The 20,343-nt window shown below is 41.7% G+C and overlaps 1 protein-coding gene across 5 annotated transcripts in view; it reads left to right on the forward strand.

Annotated features, from left to right (window-relative positions):
* Positions 1 to 9,123, forward strand: part of LOC138250553 (probable tRNA methyltransferase 9B) — a 194,870-nt gene extending 185,747 nt beyond the window's left edge. For all 5 annotated transcript variants that reach the window (XM_069205547.1, XM_069205542.1, XM_069205543.1 and 2 more), the window contains one exon: positions 7,602 to 9,123. In XM_069205547.1, coding sequence (XP_069061648.1) covers positions 7,602 to 8,602 — 1,001 coding nt within the window. In that variant the 3' untranslated portion in view covers positions 8,603 to 9,123. The remainder of the gene's footprint in view (positions 1 to 7,601) is intronic.
* The last annotated feature ends 11,220 nt before the right edge of the window (positions 9,124 to 20,343 follow it).

Raw genomic sequence — 20,343 nt, forward strand, 5'->3', positions numbered from 1 at the left:
CAATAGGGCTTAATGACCCTGCATTGTCACTCCAGCCAGCTTGAAGCCAGGACGGGGAGACAGGGTATCTGTCCACTTCAAAGGAATGTCCTTAGAAGCTTCTCCCACCTTCCCGAACCAGGCTACCAAAGTCTAAATAGTGGACCTCAGACACCACCCATTCACTACACTTCTGGACCTGTGGATACCCTGTGTGGAAGGATGACTGCTGTGCTGCTGAAAGGACTGCTACTTTGCTGGACTCCTGCTTTGCTGTGCTGTGCTGACCTGTGCCTGCTGCCCTGTTGCCTGAGAGTGAGAAAGACTGGACCAGCATCTCTACAACCCAAAAGCCAGAGTGACTCCAAAGGCCAACTGACTGGCCTCCTGTATTCTGAAGTATCAGGGGCACAAAAGACTTCCAACCAACCTGCTCCTACACCTGGACTCTGCCATCTGTGAGTCTGTCCAGCCAAATAGTACCACCCTAGTTCTGGACCCTTAGAAGTTGGGCCTAAGGTGCTCTGTCCTCTGTGGTCCTCACTGCAATCTCTGTGAGGCCTCCCAAAGCAACACAGGGCAGACGACACACCAGGATTTAGGGTAGTGTGTTCAGTGGGCCTAAGTGGGCCCATGTAACCAGCCCGCACTCCATCGTGGTCGACCTGAGCTCTTGACATTGAGCTGTTCTTGCGCGACCAGATACCCACGGTTGGCGTTTGAGCTTTTAGGTGCTATTTTCACCTAAATCTTTAAAATTGCATATCTCAAGAACTACTTATTGGATTTTTGTTGCTTTGGTCTTGTTTTACTCAAACAGATATTCTCTAGTTTTCTAATCTGCCGAGAATTTGTTTTGTATTGTTTTCACTGTTACTGTAATTTAAGTGCTGCACAAATACTTTACTCGTTACCCCTCAAGTTAAGCCAGGCTGCTCTGTACCAAGCTACCAAGGGGTGAGCACAGGTTAATTTAGGGTGTGTATCTGACTCACCCTGACTAGGATTGTGGTCCCTACTTTGACAGGATGATTACCTCTGCCAACTAGAGACCCAGTTTCTAACAAAGTGTATTACAGTAATCCAGGCAAGAGGTAACTGTTGTACCAGCCACCAAAGCACAAGGAGCTGCATGATATTACATCAGTTTTGATCACTGAGTGCACTTGGTAGTTTAAATTAAAAGTCAACATCCATAAGGAATCCCAACTCATTATTTTTCTGCTGGAGTACATTTATGTCTAAAGATGTCCGGAATCTTAAATAATTTAGATGTGATTTATTTTTCTTTCTTTTCTTCTTTTCCTTTTCTATTCTCTTTCCTTTATTTTATTCCACCTTTGACTGTTTTTTTTAGATATGTTAACGAGTTCTTGTGTAAAACAAAAAATAGTTTAGCCAAAAGCACCTTTAATAAAAATCTGACCAAGTCAAATTGTGAGATTACAAGACGGTTCAACTCTTAGCATCAAAGTTTAACAATTCACTTTCATATTGATTAATTTAGATACAGTTATTATTCATCCAGTCTTGCTCCAAAACAGAAGATGAAGTAAACCCACATAAGGGTGAAGGTCTTTAGGTAACAATATAAATCATTGTGTCATCAACATAAGAAAGTATGGAAACTTTTTTAGTATGGGAGATACAGAATATAGGACGTACAGATGTTCGGTGTTGCCGGGGAATAGGCAGTCATTGATGGATGTCAAAGATTACAATGTTGCACTAAGAATAACAATGATACAGCTTAGCCTCTTGTGATGTATTTGGCAACAAGAATTGAAACCATGTGATGGTGTATTCTATGGTTCCTAAAACTGTGACCCAATAATCAGAGAAGACTGTGTCAAAACCAAGAACAGATCTAGCATAGCCAAAAGCGAATTGGAGCCCCCTCATTTATAAGCCAAATGCAAAGATGAGCAGATTTGATTCCATGTAACATCTGAAACCCAATTATATGGGTGTAAAAATATTGTTATCTACAAAAAGTTGCAGTTGTGAGATGGCATGACAGTTGGGGAAAGAGGTTGACAGTTGTGGATATTTAAATAGGTGTTCCAGCAGTAGTACTCTTATAGGACAGATTGTCCAATTGCATAGGTCTTGTGGGAACTCAGTTGCAGCACACATCAATACTGTAATATCCATCGATACTCCCCTCCCCGGGAATATAACAATCTCATCTGTACAGCTGTGTGTCTGCTCTCTCCCCTAATTTTTCAGTTGTCTGACGGAACAAGAGAAACCCAGAAATCGCTAGAAACCTGTGGCATTATAGAATGTAAGAAGGAACAGGGATCCCTATGATGAGTATCAAACATGAATTTTAAGCATTTTCCAGTTTTAATGATGAAACAAATTGCAACAAATACTGTTTGAAGGTAAGTGACAGTGAGGTAAAAACCTGCTTGGTGCTTTGACAAACATGACGCCCATCTGTAAATCAAGCAATGAGTGTATATCACAGTTCATTCAAGAAGAATACAAGAAGCACAACCCATATATATGCAGTAGACAAATTAAGACTGGTCAGTGAAAAGGTCATCTGCTTCTTGATCCCTTAATGTGTGATTATTGTCAGGACTTCAGTAGGAGAGCCCAAGAGTGAGAAGAAGCACGAGTTGATGGAATGACCATCAAAAGCTGTATCACGCAAATTGTCTGAAAGCTGGATGGTGGTGCAGTGGAAAGTAAGTTGCCTTGTCTAGCCATACCCTGCTGTCAGGAGCCTGAAGGCTGGCCAGGCCATGGCAAATGTGGGGCACTTTTAAAGAGGTAGCTGGGGGAATGTAAACAGGAAAAGTGTTTCCGTTGGCTAAATGCCAAAGTGCGGGCTCGTGTGGGACAGAGTAGCAAGCATAGTAAGAGACACTTTTGTGTGTCTCACGCACCAGGGTTGCACCCTAATTGGGCTTCTAGGCAGAGTCATAATTGCAGATATTTCCAGACCCGACAACAAGGCAGATGGAATTCACTTATAATATCCCCAAATGATTTGAGGGTGTCTGCCATCAAGTGTTCCATTGTCTTTTAGCCTTTTGCCATCTCAGTCTTGCTTTAGCAGGCATGTGGTGTCTATAGATATTGCCAGGTAGGGGCTCTAAGAGGTAAAAAAAAATGTTTTCTCCAATGAGGTTGTGTTGACATCCATATGATGTACATTTCAGTTAGAATCTGATTGTTAGGATCGGACACTGATTTATGACCTCTATAGAGAATCACATGTCTCTTCACCATTGTGTATGTGTTGCTCGATTCTGGTCCAGACAGGCCTTTCCTTATTAGGGTCTAGATGAGGGGCCGCTCTAGAAAGGTGTTGAAGAGTTCCAGATTTTGGAAGCCAGATAACTGAAAGCCCGTCCTACAGCTCTGGCTCTCGTAAACCTCCCTTGCATGGCCGAATCAGGCCACTGATGAACCTAAGCTTACAGTCCGAGAAAGCCTGGAGGCTATATCAACTGCCTTGAAATTAATCCTTTTTTCCACGGGAAGCCAGCGGAATAAAGGTATTTGAGGGAACACTGGATGATATCGATCTGTGGAGTAACAGCCGTGCTGCGGCATTTTTTATTGTCTGTAGTCATTGAATGGAGGACAGTGACACCCCTAAATAGAGTACATTGCCGTAGTCCAGGCTCGAAAAAATAGTTGCCTAGACTACAGTCTTTTGGCTTTGTTTTGGTAAAGCCCACAATATATTTTTCAGGCTAAACAGTAGGCCAAAACAAAACCAAGGCAGTCTTTTGATTTGGAGGTCTTCTCTTGGCTCACTATTAAGCCAATTCCCAAGGTCTTTTACTGCAGGCTGAGGTGAGGGAAAAGTGCCAAGCTCGCCTGGCCTTCAAACCAGAGACACGAGTGTCGGCTGGTTGCTCACAACCAACACCTCAGTGTTTCATCCATTTTGCTGAAAACCGTTCCTTCCCATCCAACGCGAGACAAGACTTAACACATGCTGCACTTCATCCCTGTTCCATAGAAAGGGAAAATACAATTGAGTGTTGTCAGGATAGGAGAGTACAGTGAAACTGAACAACTCTATCAGGTCCGCCAGAGGACGGACGTAGGTATTAAAAAGAGTCAGAAACAGGGACGAGTGCAGAGGGATTCCAGACTCAATCATGAGCGTCTCGAGTGGGGTTTGTCCAAGATCTGAAAGCTCCAACCTTTAAGGAAGGAAGCGAGCCAAGATCTTATCTCTAATCCCACAATCTTGTAGCAGATTCAACGAGATATTGTGTGAAACGTTATCAAAAGCTAAGCTGAGATCTAGTGAGATCACAGGAACGGATCCCCCCCCCTTTGGCCCCCTCCCCAAACCAGTGTCCATCTGAATTCCTCTTCTGTGTCCAGCAGGGCAGATTATTTGCTGTGCTGAGGCCTCAAGCCGAACTGACTGGTATGAAGAACATGATGGGCCTCAATAAATGATGAGAGCTATTGATTGATATGTTTTTTAGACAGTTTAGAGGCCAAAGGCAACAAAGCAATCCAACAGACGTTTTCGAGCTTGGCAGTGTCCAGTGAAGGCTTTTTGAGCAGGCGTACTACCGCTGCATGCTTCCAAGCTGAAGGCACATAGCAGAGGAGATAAAGTTTCAACAATTTCACCAGTACATGATTAATGATAGTGGAAGCAGCTTCATAAACCATAAGCTGAGCTGGATCCAAAGGGTCGTCTGATTTAAAGGTCCCGCCAGTGCAGTCAGGGCTGAAATTCAAAGACGTTGGAAGCAAGAAAGATGTCAAGGGATAGGAGGTTTGGTGAGGGAAAAAAAATTATTCCTAGCCATGTCGAGGAATGTTGAATAGACTGATATAATCGTATTGTAAAAGAAGCCAACTAATGTTACATCTGGCAGGAGTGGGGGAAGGCAACGGAGTTCTAGCTCTAGGTTCTAGGAAGGACCTAATAATAGTAAAAACCTGCTTAGCGGGGAGTGTAAGTGGATTCAGTTAGGTTGCTGATATAGGATGCCCGAGCAGTTTTTGTTGCTCTGTCATATTTCTCAATTTCCTCTCTATAGATTCTTACTGAATGATTGATAACTTTTTCTCCAGACCCATTCGAGCTTCTTGCGCTGTATTTTGAGAGTCAGGAGGCTGCCATCGAACCAGAGTACTAAATATTTCAGAGGTTTAGGAGGTCTAGCATGACACCTGTTGTGGCTGTGTCCCCCGGGCCAGACGCCTGTTTATAAGGACTTCTGCTTCCCAGACTAGTAGTTGTCTTGATGCCTTGTTTCCAGCCATCTGGTATTCAAATGGGATGCCAATCAAACCAAGGAAAGGACTTCTCACTCAGTTGTGATCGGTATGTTTTTGAGGCCACTTACTCAAACGCTACAGTCCACTACCAGTGGAGCCCTTTATTGTCCGCTGAGTTTATAGTGTACCATGTAGATCACAGGTGGTATGCTGGGAACCCAGAATATTTGCACAATAGCATCAAGGCTCACAAGTAGTTCATAGAGTCTTGTACGTGGCAGCAGGCCAAAAGGCAATCAATACAGATATCAAGAAGCAACTCTTGTTGTCATTAGTAATGAATATATATATATTTTCTTCGGACCTGAATCCGTCTTCCAATCAAAGATGGTGGCTTCTCCATGCAAGTTGTACAAAGATCGATGCACACAAGTTGGTTGATTCTTTAACTTTTCCTGCAGTTATTCTTCAGTATGTACATCATGTAAAATAAATGGCCACCAGGCACAAGTGTGGCTTGGGTACCAGTGCACAGCACTGCAACCTCCACCACAGATAAAGAGTCATTAAGTCATATTTAATGAGAGCAGTGACCATATCATAGGTACTGGCTCGGTATGGAGACGAAAGATGGAAAGGACTCTCTAAATAACCACTACTCTGGTATATAACACTCCCTTTAATATGCAACGTGACCCTTTGTGTTAATTTGGCATGCACTGTATCTTGAGAGTATAAAATGGAGAGGCGCCCCCATCACACTCCTGTTGTTCTTGGTCAGCATAGTACACACTGCCTGAGCTGTGTGTGTGTGTGTGTGTGTGTGTGTGTCTCTCTCTCTCTCTCTCTCTCTCTATATATATATATATATATATATATATATATATATATATATATATATATATATATACACATACACTGTGTGTGTGTATACATATATATATATATATATATATATATATATATATATAATAATGTATGTCATACTTACCTCTAGTTTTTATCATGCATATGCCTTTACCAACTATACCTTTACTACGAAATGTTCGTGGTAAAAGCATATACATTGTAAAGATATTTTGTGGTAAGTGCATGCGTGGTAATGACCATGCATTGTACTTACCGTGTTGTAAAGGCATGCGATGTAAGTGCATGCATTGTTTCATCATGCATCCGTTAAATTATGCCATTGATACCATCCAATGTCAGCAAAACAACAAAAAACACTGCACAACACAATACCAGTTTTTTAGAGGATGTGTGTATCTTTGAAGTACTCAACAATACGTTTATACATATGATTCCATACCAGTGTCCATATGCTGTCATCGGATGCAGAAAATGCATGGTCTGGTGTTTGAAGAGATCATGAGAATTTAATGAGGGAAAGCAACTATATTTGACTTAAACCTGAATAACGTCTATGTACAGATGAGATAATATTAAATAAAATCTATAAAGAAAATTATAAATTAAAAAATTATGATATATATAAAAGAAATAAAAAATATTATACATTTACTCTCTTGTGAGCTTCACTCTGTCTCCCCATCACCCTGTGTCTCTATCAATCTGTTTTCCATCCCCACTCTGACTCATTCCAAACCCATTCTAATTATTTCATCTCCAAAATAACCCTGCCTAAGCTCTTCCCTCCTCGACCGCATCTAGCTCCCCCAAACCTCAGTTTACTACACTGATCTCCCAAAAAACCCTACTAAATTCTCCCTAATTTAGCTCATATTTAACTCGTCCAAAACCCATCCTGCTACTATGACCTCCCTAACCCTTTCCACAGATTCTTCCCTCCTCCAGCTCTCCTTTACTCACCCCAGGCCTCATCCTATTACTATAAACTCCCAATTAACACTTCTGGGTTCTTCCCTCGTCTATCCCTCCATTACTCTAGTCAATCGAACTAACAAACTCACATATCCTCTGCTGAAATTAACTCATAATAATACTAATACTATACTCCTAGTTCCCTATACGAATCCACCACTAATTCTTCTTGGGTTCCAGAGTAGCGTGCTTCTTGCCGAAAAAGCGCTTTGACGCTTCATCGGGTGTAGTAAGCTCTATATAAATACAATGACATTGAACAGTGAGATAACAATAATTGCTCACACTTATGTCCCTGAAGAGTTCCTTATACAAATTAATTTTGCTCTGGACATAGTTGTATTTGAATGGGAAATAAAGTAGATATTCACCATCTCTAGAAAGATGAACAGTATGTTCACAAACTGCTGGAAATTGTTGCATGTGAGTAGTTTTGTGACTCCTTTGGAGACATCACTATGATATAACCTGTGTAAGCAGAAATTTGTCATGTGTAGGGAAGCTATTTTCACATATATGAACAAATGTATAATTCAGTGTCTTAATCTGTACGTTTTACATTTCAGTGGTTCATCATTTTTCAACCAAGGAGAGGCGAATCCGAGCAATCAAGGAGATGGCTCGCATTTTGAGGACAGGAGGCCGGATCATGATTTATGTGTGGGCCATGGAGCAGAAAAGAAGGAAATTCGGAAAGCAAGATATCTTTGTCCCTTGGAACAGCGAGCCTCTTTCCCCAAGTCATGTCTCTTCACATGGTGCAGTGGTTGAACCAAAAAAACTACTTCACCGGCCAGCAGCAGCTAACCAGCGCTGGAGCAGCATGGATAGTGCAGTGAAGCCACCTAGAAACAGTGCATCTTTTGTGGGAGGAAAGGAAATGTTTTACAAATGTTTTGACAAATCTTTAAGGTGGAATTTTTTTTCAAAGTCCCTTGATTCAGTATTTGACCTTGGTGATCGCCTTAGTTTCAATAATAACCAGTTTCCAAAGTGCAGTGTTAACTCAAGCAGAGAGAAGCTGTTCGAACAAAAGGAGCCGGGAGACTCCACAAAGGGGAGTCCGGCCATGTTTGCAGAGTCCAGGCGGAACTCTGAAGATGATTCTTTGGGCATTGCAGAGTCCCCTCTGCCTCGCCATTTCAGTCATTTATGCGGCATTGATTCAGAGAGTACTTCCCAGCAACCCCCTTCTGAACAATTGATCCGCGATTGTAGCAGAGTATCCTTGCCTGACCTAGTATCCCGCCACAAGGAGCTACCGGGTAGGAAACAGTCGAAAAACAACTTTCCTATTAAGCAGGTTGATTCTTATAAACCGTTGAACAAGAACAAAGCTGGAGTCTCTCTACAGGAAACCGATTATGATCTCAGGAAGGGTGTTCCCAAGAATCCGGACCAGACCCCAGCTGACAGTGCTTGCCTCCGGTATTACCATGTTTTTAGAAAAGGGGAACTTGTAGACTTGATAGACCATCACATTCCCGAACTGCACGTTGTGCAGGCTTACTTTGACCATGCCAATTGGTGCGTCGTTGCGGAAAAAGTCAATGTGTGGAAGATATAAATTTCTGACTCAAGAGCCATTCTTCGAGCTGCTTTCAGTTGTAGAAGTAAATCTGATGCTTTTTTTTAATGGATGATGTTTCATGCTTCTATTTTTTTTCCCAGAAAGGGATTTTTATATATTTATTTAGTTCTGCTGGTTTTATTCAATATTTTTGTTTTTTAAAGGAGCTTGATTGCAGCCTAAACTACACAAGTGCGCTGAATTTAGTTTGTGACAGTATTGATGTTATTTAAAATGGATAGGTTAGTATGTAACCTGCTTTGTACGATGTTTTATATTGGTGACAAAGATGTTTTTCATACATTTCATAATAAAATGTTTTATTGAAAATAGTTTAATTTTATTTTTACTGGAACTTAACTTTTAATTAGAGATGAAACCTACACCCATGCCAATAATTTTCCGATGAAGCAAACGGTATCCTGAGACAAAATTTGTATTCTGTTGACCCTCTTTGGAGCAAGAGCCTTTTACTTGTGGACAGATCATTTAATAAAGCCAAACTATGCATTTCTGTAGATTATGCATTTATTGAATTGATACAAGACCACAATGAAACTACATTTGGACTCAGTACCCAAGTTTCTTTGCCAAAAAACACAACAGCTGAAGGTAGGCTTTACTTTGGGTACATGAACCACACCACATCAGGAACGATAGATTTCTCCTCACAGCTATTCCACCAACCATGTTAAGTACAATTGTGTTTTAGACCTACTTCCCTGTGTGTTCTTGTGCGACACATGAGACTCCGAAATGGATGTACTCCTCAGAAAGAGAAAGGCAGCCTTTGGTCATTAAAAGTAAATGGCTTGAGATGTGATCATCTTGATGATAATCTTTCCCAGGCTTGTGCACAAATTTAAAATGTTATTCGATGAGGTGCATGCTCCACCCTGGTTAGCACCTCAAATTGAGGGCTGCCATAAATTGCTAAGTGTCCGTGATGGTAACTTAAAATTGTGAATGGTTTGCCCATATAGAATTGTGATTCAAGCAACTGCACTGCCAAGCATCTCATCATCACTCACTCTAATGCTGGCATGTGGCACCACTCATTGAGGTGAATCTCTCTCTGCCTTGTGCTTAATTGAATGAGCACATGTCCATCCTCCTCTGGTCAGTGCACAGATCAGGGGCAATTTTTTTTCATGTGCTCAGTGGACGCATTATCATTCTTTACTTTCCTGATAGCCTCATTACAACCCGGGGACCACAAAAAAGGAAGTTTTCGCCAATTTTCTCAGAGGGGCACGAGTGGTTACAAACATTGTGATGTACAAACCGCAGTAACGGGCCATGTCAAGAAAAAGTCTTTCTTCTGGAACATTTATTAGCAGTATAACAAAAAATCAATCTTCTAGCTCTTTAATGAAGATAAATATAACTCTGAAATTATCAGCAAGACACTAAACTCCCCCTGACAGGGAGAGGAAAAGAAGCAGGAGTCACCCAGAAATAGAATCCAGAATGTGTTCGAACGGCTTGAATGCAAAGAAAACCAGTGCCAAACTAGTAGCAAGGGAGAAGAAAATGATAAAAATCAGGGAACAACTGCTTTGTAATAAAGATTCTTGTTGTGAATGCTTCCTTTATATATGTCTCGAGCAGAAACTGACATCACTTTAAAAGACTAATACATCTTGGGTTATGTACCTCAGGTAACAGCATATAGAAAGACCACTGTCTTGGAGAGGGATGTTTCACTTTCCTGGAATTCATGATGTTCATTTGACAACCTTGCTTCATGAATTCCAGAACACCCATCTTGGTGATCACAAACATGGAGGCATGAGATCAATCCAGGTGGCAAGGGCACCCAGCTATGAACTATATGGCGCCCAACATTATGCCATTGGGCAGCCTGTGGAGAGCCCCTTCCTCTTCTGAACATTTACCAAGTTGTATGACCTCTTAGTACTGCTCAGCACTGATGTAACAAAGTAACTGTATTCAGAACTCCACTGAGGTGCCGATTTTGTTCAGTGTGAAGTGCAATGAATTATCTCAATTTTTCCTTCGACAGTTTAGCATCAGAAGTGTAATGGTATTTTTATGAAACTATTTTAAATGTTCTAATTAACCACTCGGTATGGAGTTGCTATTTTGTTAATTTAGCAGGGCTTGCCTAGCAACCATTAGGAATTGTGAAAATCTGCCGGAGTCGGATTTGTGGAGTTAAAAGCAAGGTGTGTCACTGGTGTTTGCTCAGATCATCAGGCCTGTGAACTTTGCTGCCAATAATGCATTCTAAATTTAGCTTCTGTTGGAAAAGCCAGATTGGGAAAGAAGAAGATAAACATTTTTCTTTTCAGAGGATTTTTTGGCAAGTCAGTTATCAGAAAAAAGGAAACTCGGCTCGAGGTACTTGCAAACATGGCCACTGCAACTGTATGTAGAACAGGCATTTGCAATGCAACGGGTCTCGTATTTGCTCGAGTTAGAGCTTTTAGCGTTGTATACTTCTAATCAGACTTTTTTCTTGCCACACAAATTGAAAGAAAAAAAAACTATTGCGATCGCGCTAAGTAAAATGCAGCGCAATCGCGCTGAAATTGAAAAACAAAAAAACGAGCGCTATGTAAAACCCAGCGCGATTACGCTGCGTGGAAAATAAAATGATAAAGTAGTCTGGAAGCCATGCTGAAAACATGGAGCCTTGTATGTTTTTAGTAGTTGGCTGGTGCTCTCTTGGATGGCTAAAAACTGGAAAAAGCATGACACATACATGCCTTTCACTAATGAAATCAAGTGGATTTTAAAAGGCAAGGCCACGAACCAATGAAAGTGACAGGTGTGACATGGGTGTGGTTAAAAGCCCAAAAGAGTGATTACAACAGGGCGGAGCGCTTGTGCGCTCGACCCTAAAAAAAGAAGGCTACGTTTTCTGAACAATCTCTGGAACTGCTTGTTGACTCTTCCCTGGAAAACTATTACGTTTTATTTGATGCACAGTCACATCTTGCATCTCTGCACAATAAAAACAGTATCTGGGACAATATGCTGCAAAAGATAAATGCCATATCCACTACCCTGTAACTGATGTTAAAAAGAGATGGTATGACGTGTGCAAGAAAGTGAGCGAAGATAATAGCACGGCAAAGCAGCTCGTTAGAGGAACATGTGGTGGGTGCTCCTTATAACTTAACCTTTAGTAATCTTGAATTAAAAGTGTTGGAGACTATGGATAGTGCTAGTTTGGAAGGAATAGATGGAATTGATACCACCCTGGAACATACAGAAAATAAACAGAAATGCACCCTATTTAGAAGCTATGGTGCATGTCTCTTCTTTCCCCCCTGTTCTGGTGCACAATCTGCTGCCTAGTACCAATGCAGGCATCCTTACACCTGCATTATTGGCAGAACTGTTTTTGTGCATGAAGGGGCACTTTCCTGTGCAAAAACAATCCTGAGAGGTGATTTCCTTTTTCTCTGTGTGCTGCACACAAAGAAAGAGGAAACAAGGAGAAATAAAGATATTTCTCCTTGTTGCGCCTGCCCTTGGGAGGCATACGGTTTTGATGCATTCCCAGGTTTATAGATCCTTGTAAATCTGGGGATGCATCAAAACCAATGGGTGTTGCGTGGGAACATCCACAACAACTCCCATTGATCGCCTCCATGAAGTAGCGTAAGGCAACGCAGCGGCATGCACTATGTTACCTTTCACCATATCTGTGAAAAGCCACATAGAGTGGCTTTGTGTGGCTTAATAGGTATGAGTCTGCACACTGCACTGCCGGAGCGTTATGAAAAGTGACGCAGCTGCAGCACAAGGGTTGAAAAATATGGCCCACTGTATAAACCTGGCAAGCTGACTAAAGAAATATTTTGGTATCACTCTCTGAGATAGAGAACACAATTGCCTGGCCTTGATCTAATGCTATGACTGCAGCAGAATCCATAAAACTAACAATAGCTACTAGCCCAAACAAATGGGGCTGGGCACATTGTATGTCCGAGCCACGGTTAGAGGAAGTGTCTACCAAGGCAAATCTACTTTTTGAGGAGGATCTTCTACCAACCAGCATGGCTTGGAAATATCTCCTGCAAACAGTAGGCATTATCCCTCAGTGGTTCATAGACCACTGTGAAATTACCAGCACGCAAAAGAATTGCGGACTGTTAGGCAAAGTGTCGGGCAACAGCCATGCAGAGACAGCTTAACAGAGGATCCTATTCTCACTGCTCAATAGGGAAGCCAACCAGATTGCTAATAAAACAGTAAACTGTCACTCTTTCAAACTAACACTATTGGTCTGTCTTATGACCATCTTATGTGGTTTTTCAAATAGGAATTCTATTAACAGGCAGACTCAAGAAAATGGAAGCTTTTGATTAACTATTTTACCGCTGTAATAAGTGATTTTAATACTATGTGCCTTACTTCTCATGCCTATGACTGTATTATAATTGGAAACTAATGCCAATAACAAGATGTAACTGACAAAAAGAAAAAAACTAAAAATAAATCTCACCAAGCAAACAGTTCCTTTTATGTTGAAGAGCAGTCATAACATCTGGAATACTGCTACCGCGTAGAATAAACTAGTTGTGGAGATCCTGGCAACTTTGCATTGCAGTGTGTGATGATGAGGTCAGCAGTGCAAGTCATTTGAACATTGATGGAGTAGTACAGCTTTCGATTCGTGAGCATCTGTTCATGAGCACAAGCTGAAACAATGCAATGTGGGTACAATCAATGGCTCCAACAATGTTTGGGAGCCCAGCAATACCATAGAGTACAGTCTCCACTTTGGTTAGAGCACTTGCAGTTTTAGGGAAGATGATGAATCACTGCATATGTTTCAACTTAGCACTGAGTACTTGCTGTAATATTTTGCTGAAGGTAGATTAGAGAGTCCAGAATCCATGGCAACAATTACTTGAAAAGAACCAGTTGCACAGAAGTGCAACACCAACAAAAATTTAACCGGTGGAGGAACTGCGGCTATAATGGTATTATTTGGCTTTAAATCACAATTTATAAGGTCAAGTATGAATAATATTGTGTGAGAATCAAGTCTGTAATTCTTAAAAATGTGTTCATCTGACATTGCAAAAATATCAACTCTACATCTGTTTATGCCCTGCTTGTACCTTCTTCTAGTTTGTAGTGTATTCTGGTATGCCACATCCTGCTGAGGGCCACAGCAGATTGAACATGTGCCCTTCTGTGCACAATACGTAAAACGTTTTTTCCACAGAGCTGCTCCTATTGCTGCCATTTTGGTTAAGGTGCATTCTTTGGTAAAATACATGTATTACAAGGATATAGCTAGTTTCCCCAGAGGAAATGACCATAATCCTTGTCAGTGAAGTAAAAGGAAGGTGCTAACTCCAGCTTTTCCCTGGAGGAAAATAACACTAAAATACTAGGTAGGTGGGATCAAAATTAGCTTCATAATAACTCATTTGGGGTACAAAACAACAGCAGTGGTAACCATGGGAGGATCTCCAGATATTTGGAGGAAATGTAATTACCCCTGATATTTTTGTAGTAATGGGCAGCTTAAAGCCTTTTTTAAGGATCAAACTAGCATGCAAATGCCGATTTTGGAGGAATTTCTCGCGGCCCAAAATGGATTTTACTCCAGATTAACACACACATCAAAATCAGCAGCTGTGTCAGCCTTCAGTGATGCCTAGGTGAAATGCTTTCTTGTTTAAGTTGTGAAACAATGAAATGTATCTGGTGAGAAACTGAATCTGAGAACGTCAATAAAAAGGAACACAGAAATGCTTTTCAAACAGTGAACAATCTATGCACTGATGTGTGAAGCACCCAAGGTGCAAGAGTCTCATTTGGTCTGGTGCAGCGACATTTTCTGGTGATAGTATGACATGTTTTCATCTGATACTTTTTGGAATTTATGGCTGATGTTAGGTTGTTTGTACTTGTATGAAAACTGGAAACATTGCGACTTAGGGCCTTACTACGAAATTGGCAGTCCGACCGTCAGACTGCCGATACAGTGGTCGGGAGGATGCCGCCAAGCTGTGATGGTCCCGCGGGGCCGGATGGCAGAGACAGTGCAGCGCCATTGGCTTCGGCTCTAAAAGGGCCGCCGCGCAGGCTGCGCCACCAGCACAGTCGGAATGTGCACTGTTGACATTGGAGACAATGCGCATGCTGACTGCTAAAAGGGGGGTCTCTGCACTGCCGATGACATGGGCATGGGTGGTGCAGGGGACCCCAGTGGCTCCGTCTTTGCCTTTCCATCTGCCTTTTCATGGCGACGTCTCCAACATGAAAAGGACAATGGAAAGGCAAGTCATGATCAGCACAGTGGTGCCGACATCAGCACTGCTGTGATTGACCATGGCTTTCAGCAGCGCCGCAACCGCAGGTTCTCGGATCCTGGTGGTTGTTGCGGTCATGTGGCAGTCCGACTGCCAGCATGCTAATCTTGGTATCGGGCCCTAAATCTGAATAGATTACATTAATATCTGGACCATTTGTTTAATACAAGAATTGCTACTTTTGACATCTACTGATTTATAGTACTTCAGTGTCCTATCACAGTTTTAAACTTTCAAAGTGAACCTTGATCCAGCCTGAAATAAGTCCTGCCCTCCAAGTGGTGCCCCTGTGTCTTGGATGCTTGGAAGTGGTGCTAAAAGTGCCCAACCAGCCAAAATCCAAAACTGGTGACTTACAACTTTTTCTGCCAAAAAGTGCTCTGAGAACCCAGAGGAGACTGGGACCTAACTGCTTGCCCATGTGCCAAAGGTGCATCGCCAGTCACCTGACTTCGCAATATCCCACTACATTGTTCTCCACAGCAGCAAATCCTGTTCAGTGGTTCCTCCCTGGAAGGATATCCAGCATCCTGTAGCCCTCCTTGGATTGAGCCTGCAGCTTTGTCACTCTGAAGATGTTCTACTTTCAAAAAAGAGACTAAGGGGCTTATTAGGAGTCTGGTGCCATGGAAAGGCTGCCAGAAACACAGTGCGGGGGGGGCCTGCACTGCCCATGCCTGGGCAGTGCAGGGGCCCCCCTGCCCAGCACCCTCGAAATGCAAGGGTGCTAGTGTGCTACGGTAGGTATTGGCCTCAGCTCCCTTAAGGGAACTGAGACCCATACCATAGCACTGTTCCCGCCCGGCTGACAGGTGAGAATGTCAGCCCGGTGGGAACATTTCAATACGACCGGCAGGGAGGCAGCTGGTACGACAGCTGCCTCCTCCTATCGAATTTGGGGGTCAGAGTTTTATGACCTCCAGGCTGGTAGTGAGGGCCTAAATCTGAGCAAAGAAATCTTCACTGCAACTTTGTTCAGCAGCTCCCCAATGACGGTGTTTCCTCCTCGGATATTGCCGACTGCCTTGCCCTGATAAACCTTACCTTTGCAACCATTTTCTTTCAACTTTCTTCTAAGTCTGAAGAAAAAACAAGACTGGGGCCAATCTACATGCTTCATCATGGTTGGCCATTACTTCAGACTTTGCCCCTCTCTTGCATGCCTAGATGTCAGTGGTTTTATCTTTTAGGCACAAGGTTGCACTAAAAAAATGTAGTCATAACTCCGGTTCTACCGATTGGATATTTGTTGTTGTTTTTATATCAAATAATGTATTAAATGTTACTCTAATTTTTTGGGGAGTTTTGTTATTTTTTCACTTCATTACTGTTTCATTGCTGCATAAATACTTTACACATTGCCTCTAAATTAAGCCTACTGCTTTTGTGCCAAGCTACCAGAAGGTTATGCACAGGTTAATTTGGTGACTTTTTTGGTTCACCCTGACAAGGATTGTGGCTGTTGCTTGAGAAGGGGTAATACCCCTACCCCCCCCCCCCCCCCCCCACCCCTCCACTCTCAACAACCATCCAATTTCTCACAGGAGCTAAAACTTAGGTTTGCATTCTCCCATTGATTCATTGTAGCAGTGCAAATGCATCAAACAGAACACAGTGGGGACAATGGGTGGCTTCAGCTGAATTTAGAAAAGCCCTAGCCTTCACAATGAAAGGAACATGTTATTTATTTTGTCTTGAGTAAGTGAGTTGAATAAAATATTTAATCATTTGTATATGTATTTTATGATCACTCTTTTCTATTTTTTGTGTATTGTTTTGAGGTTGAAATCATAAAAATTGCTTAAGCCAAAGGCTTCCAATAATGACTCGGGGGTAAGGGAGTGCGTGCCCGGATTCTGATAATGATTTAGCGGGTTTCCTTTGAGTTCAGTAATGATAAAGTGGTGGTACACAGACGTCAAAAGGTTAAGAACGACTGGTTTGGTGTGTTCTGTAACTCTAACTCAGGCAGCCGCACAATGTTATTAAATAAATACGTAGTCATGTGCAAGGAAAGCCATTTGCTTTATGAAATTTAGGTAATGAGACCAACCCTCCCGGGCCACGTTCAATATGATTCTCAGCTATCAAGATGAGAAATATGCACATCTTTGATTAATAAGGTTCTGTTATGTTTAAGCGGACACTGGATGACTAAAAACTCAATGATCATAAGCAGAACTAATGAAACCCTGAAAACCATCAGAAGGATGGAACTGCGAGCGTGAAAGCATTAACAAGTGCTTAAGACTCTGAAGATCATCACAGTATGATGAATTATACCCATTACTCTCTTTCAGTGCACTGCAGTAATCTGGATTTGTAATGCTGCAAAGAAATGTCTTTCGAAACACATTCTGAACTGTAAAACCCAGAGAATAATCTCTCGCATTGAAGTATAAGACGACTTGGATGGGTCTAAAGCAGGGCTTGGGGGCTTAGATCACTGGTGTTTCAAGTACACACGTTCAATATCCAATCAATCAACTGAGCAACTCGCTGATCTATTTTGGGCAAGTTCCCTATGTAAAGCTCAACTTAGTCTCTATGCATCTGGGTGTTCCCTTGAATATCGAATCAACAACATCAGTAAGACAGAATTTCGAAAGATAAATATTGACAAGTTTAGATTTTCTAAACCTAGCTCTACTTATATGTCCCTAGGTGGTACATTTGTGTGAAAAGTCCGTAGTGTGGAGTGACCAGTAGTAAATCTATACTTACCTATATGTATTTACTTTTTGATACGTTGTCCCTCGACATTCTGTCATTGGTATTAGTATGCCAAAATATTGTTGGTGTCGATATTCATTAGAATAACCCTGCATCTGTATTAAATACTGCAACAGGTTGTGCAGGTATTGGAACAGTTTTTGTTGATTGAGTTATCCTCGTTAACACATATTGCTTATAAAGTTTTCAAAGAGTTATTGGCTACCCTCAAATAAGGTGAACTTTATATACATTTAAAAAATACAACCTATTTAAATACCACATTTTCGCTCAACTCAGCAACCAGATTTGCTTCACTGGGCTGAGCAAGGGGATAAACAGTACAGAGCTATATCTACTGACACTGGCCTGCTCCAGTGCTTAATTTGTAAATTAAATCGTGCCGGTGCTCAAAGCCCTCCTCTGTAACACGTGGCTCCTGCATTTAAATGTGCGAGCACAGAATACTGAGGCAGTGTAATGCTGAAGCCATCTCGGGCCTCTTCAATCCATTTAAAGCCACTCCCTGCCCCTTCACACACTCTAGCAGCTTTCTCCCTATGTGACACTTTTTCGTTTTTCTCTTCCTCCGTATTTCCTATAGGTGTCTTTTGCTCTCAGCAAATGCTTCAGGCAAAAGAGTAAGCGCCGGCCCTGAAAAATAAGTACCGGTGCTCCGCACCGGAAACAACCAGCACAAATTAAGCACTGGCTTGCCCCTGCTGCTGCTGCTCCTGTCATCCCATGGGGTGATGCTCTAATAGGCTGCCTGGGACGATGCATAGCCCTGCACCATGGCGCAGAGGTGAGTGTGCTCTGCCTAGTCTATCTCAGGCATAGAAATACACACTTTTTTCTCCCCCACTAGAGTGTATCACATAAGTCCTTTTGTATTATGGTGAAGGAATAAGTTTTCACACGCACTATCTATTCACCTATAAAATAATTTTAACTGTTGAGAACAGGTTTTGTGTTATTAAATTAATACGTTTTGTTCACTTTACTGTAAATCTTTGAGTGCTGGCAATAGGCAGTGACTGATCTGCGTACTTTCAATAACATATTTTTGAGGCTCAATCGATGGTCAGAGAGATTTTTTAAATATATCAGTGTTCACTCTCATGTTCGTTTTGATGTTCCTGTACCATTGGTCACTCAACCCATTAAATAAATTGATGTATATTACATATGTAAACTGGATGAGTCCCCCACGGATGAATGATGGAAGAATAAAATAATTGCTAACATGACAATTTAAAATCCTAGTACAGTTATAAAATTATTTTGAAATATCTCAGAGCTGAAACATCTAGGCTCTAAAGATATTTAAAGGTTTGAATTTGTGACTGGCAAGGAGGGTCGGGGTTCACACACACATCGTGTTTTATTCTGCCTGTATTTGTAAACTGGTGAAAAGCATTGCATGTCTATGGTGTGTATTTGGGGCTGATGGATTTGTGGACTGACAGGCTCACAAATACTCTGGGTAGCAAGTCCACTCACTCTTAACTAACTTGCGAGTCTGCAGTGTTGCATGGTGACTATCTTGGGAAATACCAACAAAGTACTGCGTTGAAATAGTAACTTTAAGGCTGCTGAACTTCTCTATCTCAGACAAGGGTGCCTTGCCCAACTCAACTAACGAAAAGGGGAAAAAGATGGGTGTTTTGCCCCAGCTAGGTAAGATGAACTCTTTGTGAACCCACCAGCTTGCCTGATTCAGTTGACAGGACAATTAGAAGCTCTGTGTTTCCTGGGATGTATTTGGCTTCTTGACTGGTAACAACAAGTGGTGATGTAATTATGACGGAGGAAACCTGAAGTTGTCGGGTTTACAAGTAACGGGGTAGCAGGGCTGCCTTAAATCAGCATCACTCATCTCCAAGGGCTAACTAAGTCTCAGGGTTTGGCAATATTTGTTAATAAAAAACTGATGTGTAGAAGTATGGACATTTTTACAAAGTATAACAGTCATGAGTTTTCAAATATTAACCCGCTAATAAAAATCATATTTGTCAACATCTAGTATAACCCAAGAAACAGTTGTGTGCTTCCTCAAGGCCGTAAACAAGCATTGACAAACCGTGCAAAATATTCCGTGCTCCGGGTGATGATCAGGTATGATTTTATCAATAGAAAAGATCATTTTGTAAAAATAATTGGCACGTGAGCAAGAGCTGGGAATAACCACCCCGACATATGAAAAAGTCACAGTTGACAAGAGACCCTAACGGGTGAGTAGTGCGCTTAATACATTTTTTGATTGATTGATAAGAGGGGGCCATTGTTGACAATAATTTTTATGATCTAAGTTTGAAAGTGATTAATGTTAGACACAGGAGAATAAGGTGACATCAATTGAGGGTCCCTTTACGATTTAATTGCTTATACAGAGATTGCTGATCAGTTAGGGTGAGAATAGTGGTGTTTGTCTTTAGGACAGATCTAAAAATGATGGCTCTATTTTGGAACTATTAATTTTCCACATGAATGGCAATTTGCACACCCTAAACTGCACATGATGTATGACTACACAAAAGAAATGAACACAGAACTCGAGGCATTATGATTATTGATGATGGAGAGTTCTGTAATTGGAACCTAGCAGGTGAAATATAGAAAGCACATGTTGAGAGAGCTGGGATGCTACACTAAGTTACTGAATGATTATTAGCTTACTGTTGACAAGATGCCTTTGCCAATACCTGAATGGCAGTGAGT

The sequence above is a fragment of the Pleurodeles waltl genome, chromosome 8 (assembly GCF_031143425.1).
Source record: "Pleurodeles waltl isolate 20211129_DDA chromosome 8, aPleWal1.hap1.20221129, whole genome shotgun sequence".
NCBI classification, from domain to species: Eukaryota; Metazoa; Chordata; class Amphibia; order Caudata; family Salamandridae; genus Pleurodeles; species Pleurodeles waltl.